Source organism: Erithacus rubecula (genome assembly GCF_903797595.1).
Source record: "Erithacus rubecula genome assembly, chromosome: 4".
Classification (NCBI taxonomy): domain Eukaryota; kingdom Metazoa; phylum Chordata; class Aves; order Passeriformes; family Muscicapidae; genus Erithacus; species Erithacus rubecula.
Genome location: NC_136686.1, coordinates 40,790,933 through 40,817,141, shown reverse-complemented (window position 1 = coordinate 40,817,141; position 26,209 = coordinate 40,790,933). Strand labels below are relative to the sequence as shown.

At 37.4% G+C, this 26,209-nt stretch overlaps 1 protein-coding gene across 1 annotated transcript in view; it reads right to left on the bottom strand.

The window, feature by feature from the left end:
* The window catches only part of NELL2 (neural EGFL like 2), a 132,706-nt gene that overhangs the window by 44,369 nt on the left and 62,128 nt on the right, over positions 1-26,209 (bottom strand). The window contains exon 13 of the mRNA XM_079304312.1: positions 16,518-16,643. Within this exon, the coding sequence (XP_079160438.1) occupies positions 16,518-16,643 (126 nt within the window). The remainder of the gene's footprint in view (positions 1-16,517; positions 16,644-26,209) is intronic.

Genomic DNA, 26,209 nt, shown 5'->3' with positions numbered 1-26,209 from the left:
CTGGGGACACCAAAAGCCATGTCTACAAGAGTTTGTCCCTGCTAATCCTGTTACTTGACTGATTTTTATCTTCATCTATTCCCATATATCCATGCTGTTCTTGGTCCTCACTTTCTAATGCTTTCTTCAGTGCAGCCATAAACCACAATTTCTGTGAGCAGCTGCTTGCTCACTCCCCCAGCAGGATCAGGGGGAGAATCAGAAGGCAAAATCCAGAAAACCCATGGTTTGAGACAGAGAAAGTTTAATGGAAAAGGAAAGCTGAGCACACACCAGCAAAGCCAAACCAGGGGTTAACTCACTGATTTGCAATGGCTGGCAGGTGCTCAGCCATCTCCAGGAGAGCAGGGATATATGCATCCTGGCTATACTACCAGGAAAACAAAGAAGGCAATCAATACTGCTGGCAATTACTGATGTAGGATTAAAAGTAACAGAAAAAACAAGTAGTCATTCTCTTTGCATCTGCCTGTGAGGCTAGGAAGGTTCTGGAGAAAGCTGCAAGGTGGCTGTAGCTCTGACAAGACCCAAGACAGCTACAGACTGAGCTGAACTTTTGAAACTGACAAAATTAACTTGTTTCACAAAATAAGCAAATCATGGCACTGTATGTGATGATGAAATCCATCCCTAAAACACCTCAAATCTTCAATCATGACTTTTCTCTCTAGGAGAGCCAAAACTTTAATGCGTGCAATGTTCTTTCCAATGTAGGTAACACAAGAAAGATACTGGAGACTAGACTAGACTAGAGCAAACACAAATTCAAAAAAATTGGGACATTCTAATTGTAGTTAACACTAGTTTAAAAAAAAACAAAAAACCACTTACTCTAAGAATACTTTCAATTCCATGTTTTATTTCACAACAGACTTTCATATAAAGAAAACTATTTTGCACACCAAAGCCTACAAGAAGCATATACTGTTTCCTATCCTTTGACCTTGAGACTTTTCTTTGTAAAAAATATCTTTACTTTTTCGTTATTCCTGTTCTGGACTTTCTTCCTAGACTTATGGAATACATGACCCCTAGTTCTAAGTCCCTTTGAATTCTTCACTAGTAATTCCCAACTCTGTAGATCTAATAATAGATTTTATGGCTCTAAACAGGCTATACTCTCATCTAGGGCTCAACTTGAAAAGATTAACACATAACTTGAATGTTGACCAGTCCACATTTTGCATGGGATTTGCATACCAAGAAGTCTGTGCCAAGATCTCTTAGAACACTGGGAAGACAAAGATATACTAAGTAATTTTAGATGAAAAAGACAAGTAGATGGATAAAATACATATTTTGTGGCATGTTTTATTCCCTCCATCTTCCTCTACAGCTGCTCATCCAATCACTTAGACTTTTTTAAAGGCATCCAAGATTTGTCTTCCTCAAATTGTGTTTGTAATTTCCAATTTTATGGAATACTACGTATTTTTAAAAAATACACTCCTCTTGTGGAGGCTTCTATTGAAATATTAATCAGCATTACAACATGTAACATCCTGTGAATTTTTACACTTTTCAACCAGTTAGGTAGAGTAAATATGTTGAAGAATATTTTGCTTGACACCTAAAGTTAAAAAAACTTTAATTTATCTCCATTTTCTTTCACATCTGCCATTTTCTATACGCCCTCTTGAACAGAAAAGTTTAAGGGAAGGATTTTCTAAAGAATGTAGCAGAGTCCCAACTGTTTCCCCTAAAGGAACATCTGTAACTCCCACTGATTACAATGGCAGGACTGTAGCATAAATGCAAAATGATTTTGCAAATGCCACCTTAAGAGATTTCAGTCTAGACTTTGACAAGGACACTTCTTTTTTGCCTTAACTCAAACTGATCTCTTAGTATGTTTAACCAGGGACATTTTAAAATGAGGTATCTATCTTTTAAAAGGTATTTAATTCTGTACACTTTCTAGATTTTCTCCACAGATTCATCTTTTTTTCCTCTTTTTTTTTTTTTTTTTTTTTTTTTTTTAATATAGCCAGATGTACTATTTATTCCTAGGTAAATCTTACTTAATTCCCACTTTTATTGTATACAAAACCTCCCATAAACCTGTGATAAACTGATGCTTTCAAAATCTTCTATTATGTAGTCAAACGTAGTAATGATAGCAAATTCTGCATCTCTAGTGGTGCCCTTACTTCATTGCTAGTAGAATAGACAGACTAGAGCTGCAAATACTATTTCCTCAGCCAACTAAAAAATGTTTATTTTAGTTCTTCTAATTCCAACCCTTTTTATTTATTGTTTCCTTACTAAAAGGCTCCATGCTGTAACAAGTCTGCCACTAGCAATAGATACCCGTTGGATATTTGGCCTGCCTCCCACACATATTTCTGCTACACAAATAAAAGCTGTAAAGCAACCTGACTGCTGTTGAGGCTGGTAATTTGCTGGTTGTTCTCATTTTTCATTAGTAAAAACTTAGAGATTACCCACATGACCAGAAGTCTCCATAAAAACACCTCTGAACACTTTCTCAGCACAAAGTTAACAGAAGGTGGACATGCACAAAGTGACAGAATAAAGACGTCTCAGCAATCAAAACTGCTAGAGAACAGTAATGTTCTCAAAATGCCCTAGAAACAGCTGGTGCTGCTTCTAATCTTTTTGGAACAGCATTGTGACCAGGGTTTGTCAACACATTTCAGGGGCTTCTGGAAAATCAGTTACCACATTGCAGCACCATTATCTAAGTCAGCACTTGTCTGGCAAAGAAAATGAGAGGCACCACAGTGGTGGATGCAATGCTGCTGTTGCTTTGATCCTGCTCTTGTCTGCAGGAATCTGGAGCAACCTACCTAACCATAAATGCCAGGAAACAAATGGGCTTTTTTTCCTTCTTCTCATGCAGCAGGAGATTCTTAATGCATGAAGTAGTTCCACTCATTTCCCTGGCAGGGCTGTGACTCAGACCCTCAGGTCACTCACTGTATATCAAGGACAGCACTATTTTTGATAAGACAGGATGCTTGAGCTGTCTGGGGAGAAGAGGCTTTCTTCAATTGTTGCTCACCTGATTTTGAAGTGAGTTCTCTACTCGAAAATGGGGACAAAGTTATACTTCTGTGATGGTAAGGTAGAGCAATATTGCTGCTTCTCCCTTTGGTCAGCCTTGACACCATCTCCAGTGAGGTACCAAATTTTCCCTAGCATACATCCCCCAGACAGTTTACAAAAGCTTGCCAAAACAGCACTGCAAACATATCCTTCATGAGCACTGCATGTTCTCTGGACACAGAAGCACTTGGGGAGAATGGTACAGCCAGTCCTCACCACATTGCAGTGTCAGGGAGGAGCTCACACACACACAGCCTTGAAAGCCATGAAGTGCTCCAGGCTGCTGCAGCTCAGATAGAGCCCTTGACTCCAGAATATAACCTGCAGAGCTGTCTGGACTGATCCTAACAAAAAGCTGCACAGCACAGTGAAGGAGATGCAATGAAATGTGCTCTCACATTCATTGCCTCACTGCTGTAATGGTATGAAACTCAACACTGGCTAACTTGTTTCATGGGTAGATTTTCCAGAGTAGGCCATATTTTTGTTGCCACAGTTCAATTGCTAATGTCTATCAAGCTTAAAAATAATTATTTCTGTACTTACATGCATCATCAAATCATCAAGGCTGGAGTACCATTAAGATACTTATGTGTATTTTATATTGATAAATAAATATTTGCATAAGCACATCTTAGCAAACATTACATATCTGAAAAATTCTGCCATCAAATTTGCTGTCTTGTTTAAGAACACCATGAAGTGTTCAAACAAGCAGAACCACAGATATGAAGGCTACAGTATTGTTCAGGTCTCAAAAAGTCAAAATATGAATTTAGAATCAATGAAGTTAACAAGAAAGTAAACTTTGACCAGGTGTCCCATTTTGCTACTATTACTGTCATCCCAGAATGACTTTAGTTCTGTAACCTTACCTCCTTCACAAGCCTGCTCTTTGGAAAAGTTAGGATTTAAGTAGAGATACTGTGAACAACTCAAGTACTCCAAACTAAGATGAAACCCATCCTATGGAAGGTACCTTAAAGTAAACCATGATATTCAAACCAGACTGGAATATCTGTTCAGATTACCCAACTATTTACTTCTCAGGCATTAAAATGATGCAGAGAGAATTTAATCTCATCCAATTTCACCTTCTTAAGGGTTAGGAAAAAGGTAACCAACTTTTATTTTCAAATATTTGCACATTCCAGAATTTTAAAAGCACTTGAACAAATTAGAACAGATACTCTTGATGAATGCCCACATTCCTAGAAACCAATCTTCTCAAGTAAGACTAGCCATTTATCCCTGCTTTGAGCAGCATGAAACCTTTAGTTTTGTTTCCTTAAATGCACTGTCATCAAAAGACTCCACTACAGGTTTCCAAACCCTAAACATCAAAGTTAACACTGTGTGACAGCTGGTGTGTTCCAAACTCATCACATTTACTCGTCTGTAACAGGGTAAATGACACAATTACTGCCTGTAATTACTGTTGCTGACAATATATTTTTCCTGGTGATTGGTGTGTGTGACTCAGAGCTGCTTATCTTTGTCAGTCCAGTCCAAATCTCCATTTCCATGTGACTTGGACATTAACTTATAAAGTATTTACAAATTAGTTCCAATATCTGCCAAGACAGATATTTGGGATAGGATAAATTCATCTTTTATTGCATGATTAAGCAGTTTACCACTCTAATATTATTTTCCATTAGAAAATAACTATTCTTTATTAAATTCTGTGCCCCATTCAAATTAAATGCACTTTTATTAGTGTGTTGAGAGACACACTCAAACAGGTGAATATAATGAAGGAATAAAATCTAAATAAATAAGGATATTGATATATTTTTAATGCTCATTCTGAAAGCAAAATATTAATTAAAAAATGGATAAGACTTAGATGCTTAATTTTAATTTCTTTCTTGTGATTATTTTAAAGAACAGCTACAGAAGACAACACTGACTTTTGATTTTGAGCAGGGCACATTACAAGCTAATCAAGCTAGCTCAGTGAATGTGTTTTCCCTGGAATAGCTTTTACTTTAAAAATATGAAATACATACAATTCCTTGCACCATTTTTCCAAATAATATATTTTAGAGGTGAAAAGACTGCAGCATATAACGACATAAAGAAGAGATTATTTGTCTTTTTGAGATTATTTGGAAGCTTGTCAGAATGAAAAAATACTCCCACAAAAACTCCTACGAACCATTTAGGTAGAACAGCTTCCTGTTTTATTGCTAAGCTTGTTGACAGAGCTCTTGGTTTTTGATAAAAACATCAACACATTCCAAGTTTTTTTTTGTTACTTGATGAGGTGAGGTGTATGTCAACTTTTCACATGAATAGCAAAGGGCATGGTTTCAAGAAGGCAAATTGATTACTGTCCTGAAAGAATTTCGATTTTCAGTTTTCTAGCTCAGTCTTGAAGATGCCACAAACCCACTAGCAGTTTCTTAAAAAAAAAAAAAAAAAAAAAAAAAAAAGCCAAGACAGAATAGTTCTGTGAGTTCTATGTATTGATAATGTCCTCGGGAAAAAGATCAAGTATCTTTTCTAAACACAGTACTTTCAGAAACAATACCTCACAAAATTCAGCTTCACTAACAAAAGTGAAATTTTACCCAAATCCCTTAGGATTATATTGTACAGCAGCACAACATAGACAGCAATGCTTCCCTTTGTATCAGTGTGACTTTTCAAGTTACTGATGATGGTTTCAGCAGTCTTCCTTGGGTCATTAGCAAACCACAACCCTAAGGATGGCCAACATTATCTCAGTAGACAGTATTTGTTCCTTCTTGTTGATCTGCTCTTTTTGACTGCTGTAGAGAGGTCTAGCCAAGACTCTGTTGCCTTTGTTCATTTACATGAACTGGCAAACACTGACAGAGCAATTCAGGAACTGAAACTTTTAGACAAAAATTTTAGACAAAATTAGAAGGGCAGCAGAAGTGAAGGTTTAACTTACACACTATGCATTTGTGCATGACCAACTACAGCCTGGCTGCAGAATCATCAGCACATTTCAGTGGGAATCAGGAGACACATGCAAAACTAAAAATATAAGCCCTTCTTTGGGACTTCACATAGGAACACAGACACAAGATGAGTCAGTGAAGTGGATAAATCCAGTATGTTTAGCTCGTGCATTCCAAGGTAGACTTCAGCATAATTCTGTGTGCAAAGAAGGACCAGGAAGGATGCAACTCTTGCTGGTCAAGGGGTCTGTACCACAAGAAAGCATTTTGGTATGGTGTAGTACAAGGTTTTGTAAGTCTGATGTAAGACTGATGTAATCATCAGTCCAAAAGACTGACAAAAGGTAGCAATATGACAGAGAACTATTGCAGGGACAAACTGTCAAAGAAGATGACATACTAAATTACAATGACTGACAGTAGAAAAAAGGAGTTAAGGAAATAGCCTTCAATTATCATAAAGCAAATTAATCTCTCATAAACACTTCATGAAAAAACAAAGGACACTTCTAAGTTGTTTCAGGAATCAGTGACTATATACCATGTGGCATGCAGTAGAAATCAAATTGTAAAGAATTAAAGGTTTCCATGATCACAGATTGTCTGAACAGAAATAGTTCAGAAATTTCTATCAAAATAGGAATCTTCCATATTCATTAAAAAAACCCAATGACTTGCAACTACATTAAAAAAAAAGGCTTCTGAAGCCCTGGACAATACTAAAAAAATTATGTCTCCCCTTACCAACCTCTGTCTTTTCTAAAAACTGTGTTGTCTTAGATTGGAAATGATTTTCAACAGCAGAATGCCAAAAGAGAGACACGATATCCATAGGCTGCCAGCAGTACCCACTACCCTTAAACGCCAGCTAAATGGTATTATGGCTATAGACATTTTACAGTGAATGTGTAGAAAACCACTGACTTCAATACAGCATGATCACATAACCTTAAATAACTCCACTTTTCCTTTTTTAAAAGCTGCCTTGCTTCATGGAGTAGCTCCAGTCTCTCAGTGACCTTGGCTGGAGTCCCTCTGAGAAGAGGTAACACTCACCCGGCATGAGGCAATCACCAGCTGGCTCAGACAAGATAGATGTGAGCCATCCAACCTCCCTCACTTCTGGCTCACTCAGTGAGACAGCAGCAGATCCCCATCTCCTGAGCCAGAAAGATCCTTATGACTTCAAACAAACTGTCCTCAAGGCTGCCTGCTGCGTTTCCTGATCTTTACAGTCTGTCACAGCCTGTGATCATCCACAGAAGGATGGCCAGGGGAGGTCCAGCTGTGAAGGGATGTCATGCTGCAGTGAATCAAGGTCCTGAGTTGGATCTACTAATCCTATCATGATGATTGCCTCGAACCTGTCAATAGACAACTGAGTTGGGTCCAGCTGAATTCTTGACCTCTGTTGATGAGAATGTGAGCTTAGGCAAAGAGATGTACATTGGGGTGTCTTAACTGCAAACTAAATGCCACCTCCTGCATCAGCATCAGTAAAATTCTAATATAAATAGTAAATGTAATTACCTTAGGAATTAATAATTCATTTAGTGCTGCATGATTTGACAGATTTCCTATTTTTACAATATACCCTACGCTTCTACTTTCCAATCATATTGTACTGACAGCACATAACTGCACTGCAGAAGCTGGGGAGGGATGCTGAGTGATTGAAAAGCTGTGGAGGGCTTCAGAGCACTGAGAAACAGGAGGTACACTGGATGTCTGTCATAATGCTGTGATATAAATATCAAGCAACGTTAATGCTTGGAAATATTGTAATTTCAAATTTTTTACATTAAAAGAAAGGTTTTGCTGTTGTCTGAGTTAGTTGTAAGCTGAGTATATTCTCAAGTTGATATCTGGGACTCCTTTAATATATTGAAAAATTCCTCATTACACAAAGAATATAAAACATATTCCTTGTAGAACAAAATAATCAATTCTGATGTCTGCTTCTGCAGTAAGATAAATTTTAAACAGAATACAGAAATTGTACAAATGCAAAACAGAGACTGCTTTTGATATAATACTGACCTTTTACCCACCTTTGCTCCCAAGGCCAGTAGGGAATCCATGCTATATAATGCTTTGATAGATACATAGATAAGCACATACATGCATCCACACACATAGAACAAATATATATCTATTTGGTAAATAATGATTTCTAGAAAAGAATTAAGCATTTAGTACTGAAAATCATACATTCTCATCTTTGTCAAGGGAATACATTTTCTGTTTAACAATTCAAATAATGTTCTACTAAGGACCCTTTAAAAATGCGTTGGATTTTGATCAGCTGAGAAATCCATCCTGCCATAACTGCATAGCCAGATGAACAGTTGTCATGAACTGGGTCAGTAACCAAGGAGAAAATGGAACCTAAAAAGTATCCTCTAGGAAAAAAAAAGTTCTCATTCCAAGTTGAAACAGACTCCAAACTAAGTTGCCAAGGATAACCTGATTCAATCCAAATAAAGCATAATTGAGTTCAGTTGTGTAAGACACATCAGATATATAAAAATTACTTGTGTTGTTATCTTAGTAATGTGGTCGCATAGCAACAAGCTCAGTCTGAACGATCATTCCTTTATTAGCTCTGTGAATTATCGTACTGCTAGAAAGTGGATATAGGAGAGAATTCAGCCTCAAAGAAAATCGAGAGCTTTGTGTAGGCTGACATACTATAAAGCAGAATGGAAACTGGGCCAAGTAATAGAAACCAGAATCAAACAGGCTTTGAGTTAAAAATGCTCCATGCACACAAGTTGACTTTTACAGTGCTTATTACTAACAGCAGCCCAGGCAGTATAGCTGGACACCATAACCCCTGAGGAGTTTGCATTGCTCTCCACGATAATGCATGTACACATTGCTTCTAACATAACCAGGGTGGTGGTGTAACCAAGATTGGAGATGGAGAGACAGATGGTTCATTTGCCCACATTATATTCTCAGGTGGTTTGGTGACTAAAACATTTCCTTATTCAAGCCATGGTATGTCACTACAATGATGCTACAGCCTGCCCCTGTCAGTATGCTTGTTTACTGCTCTGTCCCATATTGGGCAATTATTCTGCTTTTATTCAAGCACCATCAATGAACCCAGCTCCCCTATAAGCTGCAGAACTTGAGGAGAACTTGAATGTTGCTGAATTCATCAAAAATATGTCAACGGAAATAAAAAGGAAGAAATTAGGTTTTTTATTGTTACCATGTCTCACATTACAGCATTTTCATGTAGCCAAGTTGGGACTACAAGCCTATGACTCCTCTGAGGTAACATTCTATTTTTTAATCTTCTTTGCAGCAGTGAAGGGTAAAGGGCAGTGCTGAATACAGCAGTGCTGAATAAAGCTGCATCTTGAGGCCATACTTAGTCACTCATTAAACTGTGGTTACATTTACCAATGTACTCAGCACTATCAGCTCTTATTATCTTCAGGATGACTTGTGGATACACTCATGTCTCTGAAAAAGCAGGCAAATTTTATACTTTAATTAACTGAGAACAAGCAGCCTTTAAACAGAAGACAGATGACTTCATTCAACTCTGAATTACATCAGTATTACAGTACCTTTTGTCCATGGAAACTTAGACAACTACAGTACTCTTAGAAGAGGTTAGTGTTGGTGGTAAAACACAGCACATATGCCTCACATGTAAGCTAGATTTTATTTATAATTTCAAATATATTAAGGTATTCCTCTTCAGTTCTCAGAGCTCATTTATAGGATCTGAAATGTTCAGCTGGAAAAAAAAAAAAAAACACCACAACCTGGCAACACATGATATCAGAAAATACCCACACTTCACAACTAGCTGGAATCCTACCAATGTACACTGGTACAAAACCATTTGCCACCACACATTAGAACCCAGAAAGGAAGTTTTCCTGAACACGTGAATTGGTCTGTGCTCTAGGGAATAGAGACAGACTTTACCTTCAGCATTCTCGCAAGAAATTTAGCAAAACTTTTTCTCAAATATCCCTGTTGTTAAGCATCACTTCTACTGCACAGTATAGAAAGAAGTAAGAGATTTCTCAGACTGTTTATGTCCCAAACAATTTACAGATTTATAAGTCAAAAAATAAACCAATGAAATCTGAACAGAAGCCCAGAGGCAGATGCACTTTTAAGAACTTAAGTTTCTAGATGCCAAGAGGAATCATTTTTCCAAAGTGTGTCAGAGCACTATGTTAATAAAAAACCCCATGTGACAGGGCCTGTATTTCCCCTCAAAAATAAATGTAGTTTGCAAGAAACAGAGGATAACAACTGGACAAAGACCTAAAGTCCTGATAATCTGGGCATCTGAATTACAAATAGTACGAGCCGTAATTCCAAGGAAGTTGCAGATCCTTATAAGTGGCATTTTAAAGTCCTTCCAGATACCAGACTGCTGGTTCCCAAAGTGGAGGCATCTGTGCTTGGGGGATTAGGATGGGCTGCATTTGCATGGCAAAGATGGTGCCTCTGTTTTCTCATCAGCACCCTCAGAAGAGTTATATTGTAAACAAAGCATTAATGAAGGAAAAGGAGACAAGACCCAAACTTTGGCTACACACTGTGAAAAAAAAAAAGGAGCAAAATACCAAACCAAAAGGTATCTTTCTTAAGCAGGGAGAGGTATCTTAAGCTAGTGGCATTAGCTAAAATCCAAGCAGATATGTAGGTTGTTTGTAAGTCACAGATAGCTAGAATAGAGCCAAATTGGAGAGCTTAGGAAAGACAGTTTTGATTGCTATGGGCAAACCAAATGTAGAATAAATCGCAATGATGTAATCAGCTGGAAAACATATGGCTGCATAGGAAAAATTGCAGAAAGGTGGACAAAAAGAGTATCAGATGCATAAGAGCTGAATGGGTTAAGCATGGCAATCAGTACTCTATGCATTATGTCAATGTGATTTTTTCCACATATCCCACAGGATCATTAGAGAGCAAAGAATTTGGGTCAGACTTGTCAAAAGGTACTGGCCACCTGTCTCCAGGCTGGTATTTTCCCCTACATTTTCCTCTTACTATTGAAACCTCCCAAGTAATTATTAATTGCATTACTGTTATCATAACCCCTACTTCTTGCACATTCATCATTGTTATGCAGCTAAATGTGTAGCTTTCTCCTTGAATCTTTTCCATATGTCAAATCAATCTCCCCACACTCTTAATTATTTTAATGTTGATCTTGGAATTCTTTCCAATTTGCAACAGATTTGTGATTTAATTTGATTTACAAAATATGCAGAGCTGCCAGTATTCCCAAGAATTAACATTTCAGGTGTCATTCAACTTACTACAACTATGTTTCTTGTTAATTTATGTGAAAGATATTATTAGACTTCAGTTTACTGTGTGAGGCTATCACAGAAAAAAAATAAATTATGCTGAATTCATTTACACCATTTTCAGAAAAATATTGTTAGGAAAATCTCTGAGACTCAGAAAGACACACAGGCTGGGGCAGAGAAGGAGGGAGATGCAGTTGGATACAGCTAGTTATTGCCTGGTGAATTCAACATATTTCTCATTTCTTTGAGTATATGATGAAGTCAAGAAGGCCAAAGACCAAAGCTGTCAGCTTTGAGACCCCTGATCTAGTGGAAACTGTCCCTTCCCAGGGCAGAAGGGCGGAACTAAATGGTCTTCAGAGTCCCTTCCAACTCAAACCATTCTATAATTCCATGATTCTAAAGAACTACTTCATCCCTTCTATTTTGACTCTGAAGAAAAAAAAAAAAACCAAAAACCCTAATGTACCAAACTTAGTGATGGGGTACTACATAAAAATCCTTTGCCATTTTCTTTAGAAGTCAGAAGACAAACCCAGGAGCACAAACATGATGATACCAGGCTGTAATGCACAATAATGGTCTCACAGACTTAAAATCTCCATTTGGTTTGCCAAATCATTTGGCTTCTAAGTTACTGTTTTCTAAAAAGAGTGGAAAAAAATCAGCATGACTTGGCTAAGGTGAAAATGAAAAGACAAAATAATCATTATGAAAAAACATTATAAGATCTGCAGACACTTAAAACATGTATATGACCATCCAGCTCTACATGTGGCAGTGGTTCCACAAAGCTCAGATGGACATCATTGCTAATGTGGCCAAAGCATGCTTGGAAGAAGTAGCCCACAATTTGTAACACACCTGATGTGTTTTTATTAATTAAGAATTCACATGTATTTTCTGCCAAAGTACAGCACAATTATAAAGTCTCACTGGTGTCTGGGTACAAAGTTATAGATCATTTCTCTCAAAAAAAACCCAAAACCAAACCCTAACCACAAAACACAAACAGAAAAAAACACCAGAAATATGTAATACATAATTTCATAAACCCTAGACAACAGGATGTACAAACATTAATTCAAAGATTCTGGCTTATATGCTAATACTTCTTATGTCTTTCTTACAGTCAGTCATTTATCATCTTGCCCAGCCCAGGGGCACAGGGAGAACTGAATATACTGTCCTAGGGTACTCCTGCAGAGCACCCACACCTGCCCCTCCAGTACCACCAAATGTGAAACATGAGGCAGCCCCTGGGGAGGAATTGTCTGGGAGGGTAACATCAGCTACATTACCTCCCTCACATCATCTCAGTGACTCCAAACCACAGGAGAGGCAGAGCACATCACCAGCACTTCCATCAGAGCAACTTCCCCCTTTTATGCCAAATGGAAAGTAAAAAAATTAATAAAAGGTGTCCTGTCATTTTGCACAGAAACAGAGCCTTAAAAGTCATCTGGGGCTCAGAAAATCCATGGCTTCTCCAGAGCAGGGAATGCACCTTCCTCTGCCTTAATATGGTCTACAGAGGATGCAATAGGTCCCACAGGGTCCTTCATCTTTCGTTCAATTCTTGTTGGGTTACTCAGGTGAGGGTCCCTATTCAGAAAACTAAAGATAATTGCTGAGACTGAACATGATTAGCCATTCACTGTGGCTGGTATGAACTCTTCATTGTTAGAGCCAAGAGTGAAAAGGAGAGCTCTCATCTCTCATTTCCTACCTTCTGCCATAATAAATTGTGGAGGAAAAGACCTTCACTATGCTACCAGCTGCAAATTACAAAGCAGCCTCAAAGACTGGAGGTGACACTGGGTTCTTCCTTGTTTCTGGAAGAAAAGCTTTCTTTTTTAAAGCCTGTGAATTTCTGTAATCCCATGCAAAGAAAAGATGTGAATGTTGTTATTTCAGAAAATAATCAAAGCATTGATCCCAGCTGACAGCAACAGTGCAACAGCATATTCGTGCACATATAAAACTACCCCAGCAGAGACTCATGCCATTATCTACCTTCCTTCCCTGGCACAACATCATTACATTCCAGGTTCTGGAAAGCAAAGTGGAAGGGGAATGAGATGATAACATTGTAGGATACCAAAGCATGGTAGCCCAGGGCATATTTTTATGCCTTTAATTTGCAGTTTGTGCACCCATTTGGCATACTGGGGGCAACTTAGAAGTCATCTCTCCTTCTCATAGCTATGATTGATTTCTGAACATAAAAATCAGTCATGAACAACAGAATTCAGTGTAAATATGGTTGTGACTAATTCAATCTAACCCCGAGAATCTTGGTTCCAATATGAATACAAATAACAATACCTGAAATTGATGTCTTTATTACATCCTTTGTTGTGAAAATAAAAATGTAATTCAGATCTATTGTAAAACTTGCATTAAACATGCCAGGACAAAAGAAACTGGAGCTGTTTTGAAAGCAGCTATTGGCTGTCTAAATCAGTCTTTTGTGTGCATGACTCTGACAGAGATAGATAGCACAGATTTCTTTTCAAATGTCTTGTACAGGAGAAAAACTTCTCAATGTCACTGATTTTATGGCTCTTTTCTGTTTTGATCAATGGCTGCTAAATGATATGTATGTTCATAGGATGGAACAATAAGGTATGTTAGTCTGCCAGCAAGTTGTGGACATGACTTACATCATAACCTGCCTAATCAAGGTTCACATATTATTTTTCAACATCTTTCTGGGCTTCAGCTAGGCTGTGCAAACAATGACATATTAATGCCAAGCTACAGAGCATTTTTTTCCTGCTGAGTAATATTCCAAAGGATGTGTTACCACAGCTTCCTCTCCAGTTTACAGTATCAGCTATTTTATGCACAACTACAATTCCAAAACTGGATTCAAAAACACAGTATTACAAGAAACTCTGAGCTGAAATATGTTAAGTTTTAACATTTAGTAGCACAAAGGGTCAATTGTTGCTTGCTTTCCCTATTCTTGTTATTCCTGAACTAGATTAAAAAACTGCCTCCTCAGTTTCCTTGATATTTAAGCTGGCAAGAATTGCCAATAAGGCAAATAGAGACTTACTAAGAACTTTAAACTCTGCAGAGGGAAAAGAAAAGCATTGAATGGCTACATTTATTGCAGACATTGACAAAATCCAAAGTGCACTGGACTCTTTACATGAGTATTGAGAGATTTGGACAGAAGTTCATACTATATAACCCCACCACCACAGTCCTGAATGCATATTAACCTAATTAATGAACCAGTGCCTCCACCAGAGGTGCTCACACAATAGTTGTGGAACCAGAAAAAATAACACAGTTATTTTGTGACATACACTTTAAGATGTTAGGTTGCCATTATTGAAATACTATCATCCAGCAGGGACCGTATCCTCATGGTTGGCTGTGTCCAAAATTTACTAAAATGTAACTCCAGGTCCCAAATAATAGTAAGTGGCATTACTCACACATACAGAGTCTTTGACATATCTACACAGCTTGACACACAGTTTAGATGCCCTAGCAGGCCTTATGATTTGAAATATTACAAAACTTTTTCATCTAAGTTCCTTTTTTTTGCATTGACTTTTCCCAGCTTGATCGAGACAACAGTGGAAAAGAAATAATTCATTTTGTCACCCATCAGGCTGATATCATAGGAAACTATGATTTACAAATGTAGATCCACATTCATTTTAGAGAGTGAGATCTAAAATGGATCTCCAACACCTTTTACAGAAGCTGACTGTCTAAAGCTCTTAACTACTCTGTATTTCATAACAGTATGTTTCAGCAAGTATGAAGAATGCAATGTGAGGAGTCTCAAGAACTACCTTGATTATATTTATAGGCACCCAAAGCCCCTGTGAAGTTGGTGATGGTTTACCATTTGCAAAGTTCAATCAGAACAGCAAGTTAAGGGAAGCCAAGCAGAAAAAGTAACACATGGATTTAGATACAGTCGCTCCTAAAATAATCCCAATATTCACACTCAGGAGGTAGTGAATCAAATTCTTTACTGTGCAGAGAGTGTGGGAAACGTAAGAAAATTATCAGAGTGCTTCAGAAAGGACCTGCCTGTGGGCAGGCTTTATAACCTGAGCCTTCAAGAAGTGGGCTTACTGCAGGAAAACAGTGCTTGTTTATGTATCAGAGGAATAATAAATGCAGGTAGGACAGCATTGACAAAAATCACATGCATGTGACTTCAAATCCATGTCCCTGAGTGTTGCGTGTGTTCAGGCAAAGAAATCATGCCAATTAAAGAAGAAGCTGTTTCTGCACCAAGACAAAAATGCCAAGAAACAATGGACAGGACAAAATTAGAAATTAATTTCAAAGTGCTGCCTTCACATTCCAAATACTCTCATACATTTATAGCAAATTTCTGTTAGATAATACAAACTTCAAGAAAGTTTCTCTTTTACTGAGAAAAGGTAGCCTTTTATAGAAAAAGCAAATTTGTTATCCTGTGCACGCAAAATAGAGATACTATTTTGTTCACTGAGTAAACATGCCACATCCTTGATTCATGTTTTCTTATCCATGTTGAAGGAAAAAATACAAGAACACTTAGAGTCAGCCTGAGTCTGATAGTGAAGGCTGTTTTAATGTCCAGTGTTCATTCCATATTCCTAAATTACTTTGCAATAGAAAAAGAGTAGAAGACAGAAAGTCTCTATGAACCAAAGACATACACTGGAGGTAGAGCAAAAAGGGAAGATACAGATGTAAGACTGACCATGCTGTCCAGTGGCTTGAGGCAAACAGAACTCCTGCCCTCTGAACTCTGGAGAACTGAGCCTGAGTTGAGAATTAGGCCACAACAGCTCTTAATATGTAGCAAATTTAACTCCATCCAAAGTTTGCAGAAGAGTCACTGCTCTCCAAGAGAAGTTGTACTGGTATGGTACATGACAACCAAGTAAAACAGCACTCTTTTAGTCACTTGTTTTCCTCTCCAGTCTCCTACTTTTGCATTTTTAATCATCACCCAAAACCATGCAGACCCGTAAGACAATCCTACTTTACAATTTCAGGCAAACAATATGACCTACTCATAATCTGTAAAATGCATTACCTCTCCTGTACCAGATTTTGGTGTTTATTCTGTTCAGCATTTCATTGAGATGCTCTGTGACTCCAACAAAGACTAACTTCAGAAGAATCACATCAATACTCCCAAACACCACCATCCTGCTATTTCCTCCCAGGAACCCACAGCTCTTACCTGTGCAGGAATAATCGTCAATGCGTATGTATCCAGTTTTGCAGACACACATGAAGGATCCTGGTGTGTTCACACACATGGTGTTCTCTCGGCAGTAGTGCCGTCCTTCAGCACACTCATCAATGTCTGTGAGCAAGGCAAAGAGGATCACAAGTCAAATTCAGCAGTAGTTTTTGCAATCTCTCAATATGCTGCTGTTCACTTCCATCAGTAGTGGCCTAGACTAAAGAGTTACTTAAATATCAATGCATCTTGGAAAGCTTTTTGGCTTTCTCCTTTTAAAAAAACTGCTTGAAATATTCAAACAAGAGAAACATCATGAGTTTCTATGAACAGCTGTTAGTGGAGTAACAAAGAAGTTTACACTGGCTTACATCTTTCCTTTTGAAGTGTCTCTGTCATTCCTATGACTTAAATAGAACAGGAAAACAAAAAAACAGGGTCCCAAACAACTGACCAATGGTCTTAGCACTGTAATGGCATCCAACACTGCATCTGTCCAGTTACCTTAGTCATCAGTACACAAAACACACAATTATATGCACACTACATGCCTTTGATCTAACAGGAGCCATTGTTTAAGAAGAAACTGTAAAGAACATGGTAAGATCTAGGAAGAATCTGAAATTTAGCATAAATTTCTCTTAGAACAATAAAACAGTCAATCAGTATTTTTAATATATATAAGCACATATATCTGTATCTGCAAATATGTACATACATATATATGTATAAGATACATATACACACACTGTATCTGAAAGGAACCTGTGAGAATCTTATTCATATAAAGATCTGCTTTGACAGAACAAAATGTAACTTGATAAAATACTTGTTGGGGCAGAACATCTGTTGCAGTATAAGGTCCTAGAGAAAACTCACAACAAAAATTACTGTAGGCATAGAATTCCAAACCTAATTTGTTTTAGTACTCTCTGGGACTTCAAAATTAGACATATTTCTTGCATCAGGTTATATAATTCAATGATAAGACAGAGAAAGCACAACAAATAACCAAAAAAACTTCTGCATACTATTATTATAGTACAAAAAGGAAAAGCCATATTAATTTGGAAGTGCTCAGTAGCACACTGTTCCTGTAATAGTAATGATAAAGACATCATTACTGAGATGCTCAGTACACCTATTTATATTGTCACGCAATATGTCACTGAACCTTGCTACCAAAGTATGCTAAAAATCAAATGGGCGGATTGCTGGTTTGGTTTTGTTCCTGCTCATCAGTTTTGATTTCTTTCTTGTTTTCAATGATGTTTATGGCTTTTAGTAACCTCTGTAAGGAAAAGCATCTTGTTGTGAAGTCTAACGATAGCTGAAGACAAAAGACTGTTTATATAAATTCAAATCAGGGTTGATTTCTTAATGCTGCAATGCTGAGTGTCAACATTATTAACTCCTGTATTTTGCTCCTGCTGAGGTTGTATGCTTATCCCTCGTTTCTTATCTTCCTGTGTCTTTACCAACAGGAATTTACCAACTGAACTAATTTACTACTTTTTCCCCCCTTCTGCATTCTCAGAAAATAATTTCCCTTCCTGTACAAAGCAGTGTGACACACTGAATATTGGTGATTCTGTAGTAAGTTCCTAATTTCATTCAGTTTTGAAAAAAGAATTTTCCACAGGTCCTCTGCCTACTGCTGGAGAAGCTGGGGCCAGTTGGCTACCAAACACGAAGGTGTCCACTGCTAAAGAATTTCATGGCTGATGTACTTTGGCTGGTTTCCTTCCCTTTACCTTGTAAAAAGGCACAAAAGAATCGTAGGTGTATTAACACAGAGAGCACAATAAGGCTCCAAACACATTTTGTGAACTTTGTCTAATAACAACAAAGAAGAGTGAAGCTATCATAACACTACCATGGATGGTTTTGCACAGAGTGGAATAAGGCACAGATCTCCTGACTTAACAGATATTCAGCAGAAACACAAGCATGCAGTTCACAAAAGCAGCCAGCACTTACAACATACAGCTTGGCCTCTACAACAAATGATGCAATTTGTGTCTTTCATAATTCCAGTTAACAACTCCATATTAAATTAATTGTGTTGATTTGTATTTACCAGTCTTCGAGTAATTAGAGGTCTTAGGTTCCCAGCATCAACTGACTGTCTAGAAGTCAGCTCTGGCACCCTCACAAAATTCTACTTAAAAATCCAAAGCCTCAGAACCATAAAAGAGAACTTTCTGAAAACTATAGTAATGATTATTTTGGCAGGTAAATAGCCACAGGAAACCCAAAATGCCAACAGTTTTTATTTTTCAGGGAAAAACTTGAAGTCAAAGCTCCTTTGATTCAAACCTCCTAATTTAGAAGTGCTTTAAATAAAAGCTTTCACTTTGCCAACCTACCACATATTGAGATTTTGAAAAATGTTTTATTTGTAATCATCTTTTTTTCCAGATCTTGCTTGTTCAACTGATACCAAAAAAAAAAAAAAAAACCAAAACAAAAAAAAAAAAAAAACAAAAAAAAACAAAAAAAAAAACCCCAAACAAACAAAAAAGACAAAAAAAACAACCCAAACAAACCCAACCCACGACTGTTCAAGTTAACTTTGAAGTGTTCATTTGGGCAAATCTGATGTACTGTTTTTTTAAAACTGATTTGCAAAGATAGTCACATTTTTTAAATGCTCACTAGAAATCAAAACTCCCAATCAACTCCCTGTTTTTGCTTCTATCACAGAACTATATTACATTGACATCTAAGGACCTCTACACCATGGACTCAGCAGATAAGAAGATGCTTTTGGTAACAATTTGCAACTTTAATACTAAATAAAGATAATTAATACAGAAAGGGTAAAATAACAGTCAAATGACAACTAGTGACACACAGATTAACCATACTAAAAGCCTGATATTCCATTCCCCCTTGGCACTCCACATGCAAGCTCCACATACATTAGGTTAAGGCACTACAGATCAAGGAGTACTGAACTAGGGCAAGGAATGAGCACAACATCTGTTGTCTTTCAAAGCTAACAAAATAAAAGCCTTTTCATCCTGTTTACTGATTGAAAACATTGGTGCAGCCTTTTATTCACCTGTCATGGTGTAAGCCCTGTCAGCAGCTAAGCCCCAGGCTGCCACTTGTTCACTCTCCAACCAGTGGGAACAGGGAGAGAATCAGAAGGATAAAAGGTAGAAAACTTGTGGATTGGACAGTTTAATAGGGAAAGCAAAAGCTGCACACACAAGCAAAGCAAAACCAGGGGTTAACTCACTGCTTTGCAAGGCAGGCAGGTGTTCAGCCATCTCCAGGAGAGCAGAGCTCCATCACATGCAGTGGTTACAGGGCATGCCAAACCCCATCATTCCAAACATCCCTCTTTCTTCTCCCCACACTCCATACACTGAGCATGCTCTCACATGGTCTGGAATCTCTCTGTGGTCAGTCTGGGTCACCTGTCCAGATTTTGTCTCCTCTCAACCCCCAAGCACCCCCAGTCTCCTCCCCAGTATGGCAGTATAAGAAACAGGAATGGCCTTGGCTCTGTGTAAACCCAGCTCAACAATAACAAAAACATCTCTATTACCACTGTGTTCAGCACAAATCCAAAACACAGGCTTGTACTAGCCACTGTGAAGAAAATTCACTGTACCCAGCCAGAACAAGCATGCCACCTTTAGATAGAAATGCACAACAGAAAACTTTATGCATTTCCACATCTAAGAAATCCTACAACATTTATCTTAATTTCCTTCTGCCAAAAAGCCTAGTTAGCATATTTATGCATATTCAGGTTTTACTGTTCAGCTGGTAACACACTGAAGTCAGTTCAATAGGATGAATGCACCATTCCAATGGCTCTACACATTCAACAATAAAGACTTGTGTGCTTGAAGTCTGTGATGTGATACTGAGCCACCAGCTGTGATGTACTGACAACAGTGTAGTCATGGAGATCATCAACCTGCTCTATTCCCAGTGGAACAGATAAAAGGGGAACCTCTGGGAAAACTGGTTAGTGTAAAAGTGTTTGGAATCTGCACTTCAATGATTTATTTATACTTGCAAAAACATCAAAAAACAGGGGGAAAAAAACCCCTGAAAAACCTGCCTTTCTTTATTCCCCCAAGCACTCAAGCAAAATTTATGCAAAATATATAACCGAAGAAAAATTTCCCTGTATCCCTTCCTCCTGCACCCTAATGAGTCTGCTTCCCCAGAGTAAAATTCCCAGTTATGCTTTACAATCCCATTAATAAGAAAAGAACTTGACCTGCAATCTGTAAATCATTGTTGACCAAAGCCTCACACTAACAAACAAAGCCTCTCATTAGGCCTCCCTATACATCACAGGCTTTATCCACCACAAAAGCCTGCCAGAACAAATGAGAGTGGTACTAAGTCAGTAATTATGGGCTGTTATGAGAAGAGGCTACTCCCAGAATTGAGGATTCTTTATGAATAGTGTCCTGCCCCCAGCCATTTCCCTTAAAACTTGACAGTGTCTAGCACCAGTGATCTCCCTGGTCACACTTAGAGAGGTATATGGTAGCCAAGGAAATAATTGGTGTTAGACACTATTGAATTTTAAGGGAAGTGCTAAAACTCTTGCAGGATTTTTTGCAACATGTAACATTAATTAACCAGGAAGAAAGGGAACAGGAATGTGAAAAGCTTCATAAATAAAAAAAAAATATTTCATAAATACATTAAAATTACCCTGAACAAAAGAGCAGAGTAGATTACACCTACAATTTAAAATAAAACAAATAAAACCCCCATGACTTTATGTGAATAAAACAGGGCATCACAAAATCAGCAGATGCTACTCAGTAATTAAGGGACTATGAAAATGAACAGTGACCAAATCACAGCAATCAATAATATTAAAGAGTAAATGAGGGTTTAAAAGCTTTAGAACAAACATAACCTCTTCTGCACGTGGACCAAAGGAAAAGAAGTTCTGCCCATTTACTTCATCATTCCTCTACCACCAAATCCTACTTTTTTCACTTTCTGTCTCTGAGATCAGGTAGATCCTTCCACAGCCACTTTCTACCTAAGTTTAGTCCTGTCTTTAGATATGGCTCACTTTGTCTCTCCTGTACTCAACCCATCCCTTCAGCTATCAGCACTTACACCTTAAAAGAAAAAGAACAGAGAATAACTTAGAAGCAAGATCCCACCAGCTTACCCAGCTGTGAAAGTACTGGGCTTTTTTATTTCCAACACCAAACACACTGCCTTCCCAAATGCTCAAATGTTTGGTATACTAAAACTTCCTGGCTCATTGCTCTAATAAAAATATTCCCAGTAGGGTCTCTCACACTTCCATATTTCCTTTCACCTTCCCTTCATTTTCACCTACAGCCTGGTTTCAATATCTTGTATGCTTTGGTTTCCATAATACTATCTTCTATGTGTCTCTTTCTGTGCAAACCCTTTCTCACATGCTGTCTGAGATGCTAAAATATCTTGGGGCTCTGGCACAGCCCTTGCTCCTCCTCCTCTCACTACTATTTCTAGACTCTCCATCACCTATCAAGCCTATGGTTTTACTACTGCTGATACCTCCAGTCACAAAACAATCATTGCACTTTTGCTTTGCTTTGCTCTATCAAATCCACTGCAGCAGTTTTTCCAACTGACATATTCCACAAAGGATGCAACCATCAGCTTCAGTCAAATTTGTGCATTTTTTCACAGTGTCCCACATTATTCATTCCAGCTGATAGCACCACTATAGTTGTTATCATTTCTACCCTCTATACACAATTTTCAACTTTTTCTTCTCTTTACACCCTGTGCTTTTGGTGTACCAACAGCCAGTAAAAAGCCTGGCTCCAACAGCAAATTTATCAAGAGGTAACATGCATACAATCTATGTCCATAATTGTTTTTTGCTCTTGGGGAGTTTTATTACTTTTATTTTTGTCTGCCTTTCCAGACCTGCATGTCTCAGCTCCCCCAAAGAGAAAAGCACTAGAACCTAAGGGACCACAATCAATCTAGCCCTGTGAATCAACTATAAGAACATACCCCTCATACTGAGTTAAAGCATACAAAAATTACCTCAAGCATACACAAAGACCCAAGAAGAAAAGAGAAAAATAACATTCCATTATCCCCACCATGCTGGTCCCAAAAAAGAAATTGGTTGCTAACAACTCACATAGCAACGAGTAGGGAGGGTAATAAGAATTGGGCAGTTATTAGTGTATACTGATTTTTATTGAATTATTAACAGACCTGTAGAGAAACTGGGTGAGTTGGATTATAAGTATTAGCACTCTTGTAAGTAAACTAATAAGATGTTGTTACTTTGACTAGACTGACAAAGCATCAGACTAAAAATAAATTCTAACTATTGGTTCTTCACACAGGGCATGTTCTCTCCTAGCCCATAACTAAACTGCACAGATAACACACACACATTGGACACATCTTGGTGCTTTTCCCTGCATGCTATTTTAAATCTGATCTTTGCTTAAGTCCATGATTTCTCTGTCCATCTCCTGCAGCCTATGAGAAGGCCATCAGGAAAAAAATACTTGAAATAAAATCAAAGTCACTCAAGGTCTATGTTGCTTGACAAAAGTTCTGTATAGCTTTGCAAGGACACAGTACAACATTACAGCATTTCAGAAATATCATTTTTAACAGTACAAAGAGTTGTTTTTATTTCAACTTGCCCCAGTTTTTGGAAAGGAAGACAGACTGTTGAGATAAAACTTGTCCTTGTTAAAACATGCAGTAGGAGATATTGTTCAACAGTTACTCAAGAATGTGAGACTCTTGGAAGAAATTTAAGTCTTTATCTTGGTCTTGTGAAAACAACACTGGACTCCACACATTCTGTAGTTTTAAAAATACATATCACAGGAAAAATTTGAAAACAAATATTGTCTGCCATCATGGAATATTTTACTTGGCAAGCTGCATCTTCCTGCTATTTAATATCTTATAATTAATTCATATAGTAGTGTATATGTGATGAAACAAGTAATTATACATAGTTAATTGTCAGACATGAAAGCATCCCAGGGGGTCTTTCCTTAGGTTTCAAATAACTAGTCTGACACAGCTGCATACTGAGAATAAAATGATGTTGTATATGACTAATTAGTCAATTCTGAAAACCAGAACAACTTACTGACACTCAAGCTCATGACCCAATACCCTCCTCAGTCACTTAGCTAGAAATAGGTCTTTAAATCTGAATTGCAATAAATATTTTTCTTTTCTTCATTTAAGTATGGCAGCTTCTCATTTTGAATGGTGAATGTCAAGAATTTCAAATATTAGCCACTCATCCTGTTTTTATTTTCCCCTATTTTAAAAGGGTAATAAGGAGCATTAATATATTTATACAGAGACTACAAGTATCTATTGGGTTCTTCTCAGGAAGACATGCCACAGATTGTACTGCATATTTCAAAACTCCCTAGTGGAAGACAGTGAAGACAGTACCTGGAAGCAGTGGAAAGGCCCCAATGTGTGGTTAGACTGAATTTGGGTCTAAACCATGCAGCATATTCTTGCCAGCTACCTGGTAGATTACTGCCTCTTCTATAGAAAAGTGCTGATATCACAACTCAGCTGTCTCTCAAACTGTGCCAAACTAATTACAAGTGTATAACAGACACAAACACTGTGGCTGCTATTGCTCTGCACTCCTCATGAAAGAATATTGATTTTAAATTCAGTTTGCCTTAATGCAAGGCATTTCTGTGTCTTTGTTACAACTTTTGGGAATCCAGCCTTTATGCATTGTTAAGGCAAGTCACTCTTTTAGACTGAGGTTTTGAAAGTTACAAAAGAAACCCAACCATTTGGCTGTGGATACTTTTCACACAGAGAAAGCACCTAATTTTTTCAGCAGTCATCTCTCAGCTAACAGTGAAAACTGGATCAAAAGCAAAATAAGAACAAAACTAAGGCTTTATTTTCTTTACTCTTTTGCTTGCATGTCTACTTAATTTGTATGGAAACTTACACCTTAATTTCTCATCTGAAAACAAATTACATCATATGTTTTTATTGCTAGTGGAAAAAGGCTGCTCCCAGTGCAATAAAACCTCTCCTTACCAGATACTAGCAGCAAAGTTTAAAAGAGCTTTCAAGAAGCTCCCTTCTTATGATTAGCTTCAGCTGTTTGTTTTTTTCTTAATTGTAGTAACATCATTTTTAGTCCTGGCTATGGTTGGATGATAGAATCATTCCAAACATAATTAATGTAGAAGTAAATAAAACCAAGTATCACAGAATCACATCCTACAATTTGTACCCATAGATATTATCCCACTGCTACAAGTGGTGGCACAATCTTGTACCTCAGTATGAACCACAGTTTATGAACTGGTGTCAGGGATACTGCTTGTGCACTTTAAGTTAGCATGAAACTTTATTATTTTCCTCAATTAAAGCTAATGCAGACAAGATGCATTGATCCTGCTCTGACACACTGCTTTTCTAATTCTTCATATTAAGATTTCTCACTAACATAATGATGGAAATATGATGATAGTGCTTTTGATGAGAAAATATATCAATAATTGATAATACATTAATACTATTTAACATTAATATTTCATTTTTATATTAATACTATTTAGTTAGTTGTTAATAGAAATTTGGAAATAACATTTTGCACTCGTGGAGTGAAAGTTTTTCTTTCTGCTTCATTGATTTCCTAACCCAACTCACTCAAGCAAACTGCCAGCTGATGGAGGTGGAAATCTTTATTTCTTAGCTATATGTGATACTATTGACACTTTTCACTTCCAAAAGATACTTTTTCCTTGAAGAGAGGAATGTGAGTAGCCTTCTCAGGTTCACAAAGCTGACACTACTGTAGAGATTTTAAGTAAGACTCTTACCCAAAAAAAACCATGGTGCATACCATGAAGACAGCAAACCTAGCAAATAGCTCAGTACTGTCTATTAAAGACCTAGAGGACTTAATAAAATATATTCTAACACTCTGAGGGCTATTATGGAAGTCTCTTGCTTACACTGCCCAATATTACATTTAATCTAAAAAAAAGTATGCTGTTGGTAACTACGATGCAACACTGCCATTTGATTGTAACTATTTATTCTTTAAAAGATTTCTTCTCTTCACTACAATCCGTGGAAGTCAGATTAATTCTGAAAATTTATTTTACTTTTGTAATCCAGTAGTTAAAACCAATAAGATTAACGAGAAGATTAACAACAGATTGTACTAATTAGGAAAGTGAAGAAGTGCAATATTCATGTTGTTGGGGAAGAGGGTTAAATAATGCATGAGTATCTTTAAGCACACACAGGGATAAATCAGTAAATCTTTCTAAACAGAAAAATAACCTACAACCATGAGCTAAGGGACACCTGATAAGCTCTAACCAAGTGTCATTTCTGGAAAGAGGCAATTTCTCCTCTAAGACTGCATACTTCCCTCCACTGACAATGATTCAAATCAAGCCAGCTTATTCAAAAGCAGATTTCTCAACTGAAAACCTTCTCCCCTCGAGGGACCATCATCAGTGAAGCTGATGTAATACGCAAATCCAGACAAAGTCATTCAGTCTTTGGTCTAATTTCATCTGCTACACTTGAAACTGGGACAAACATGACAACAGCAGAGGAACTAGAAGAGATACTGAGGGAAAAGAATAAATTAGAATATAAATGGAAAATTGTTTCACAAAAAATTGTTCTAAGTTAACTATGTT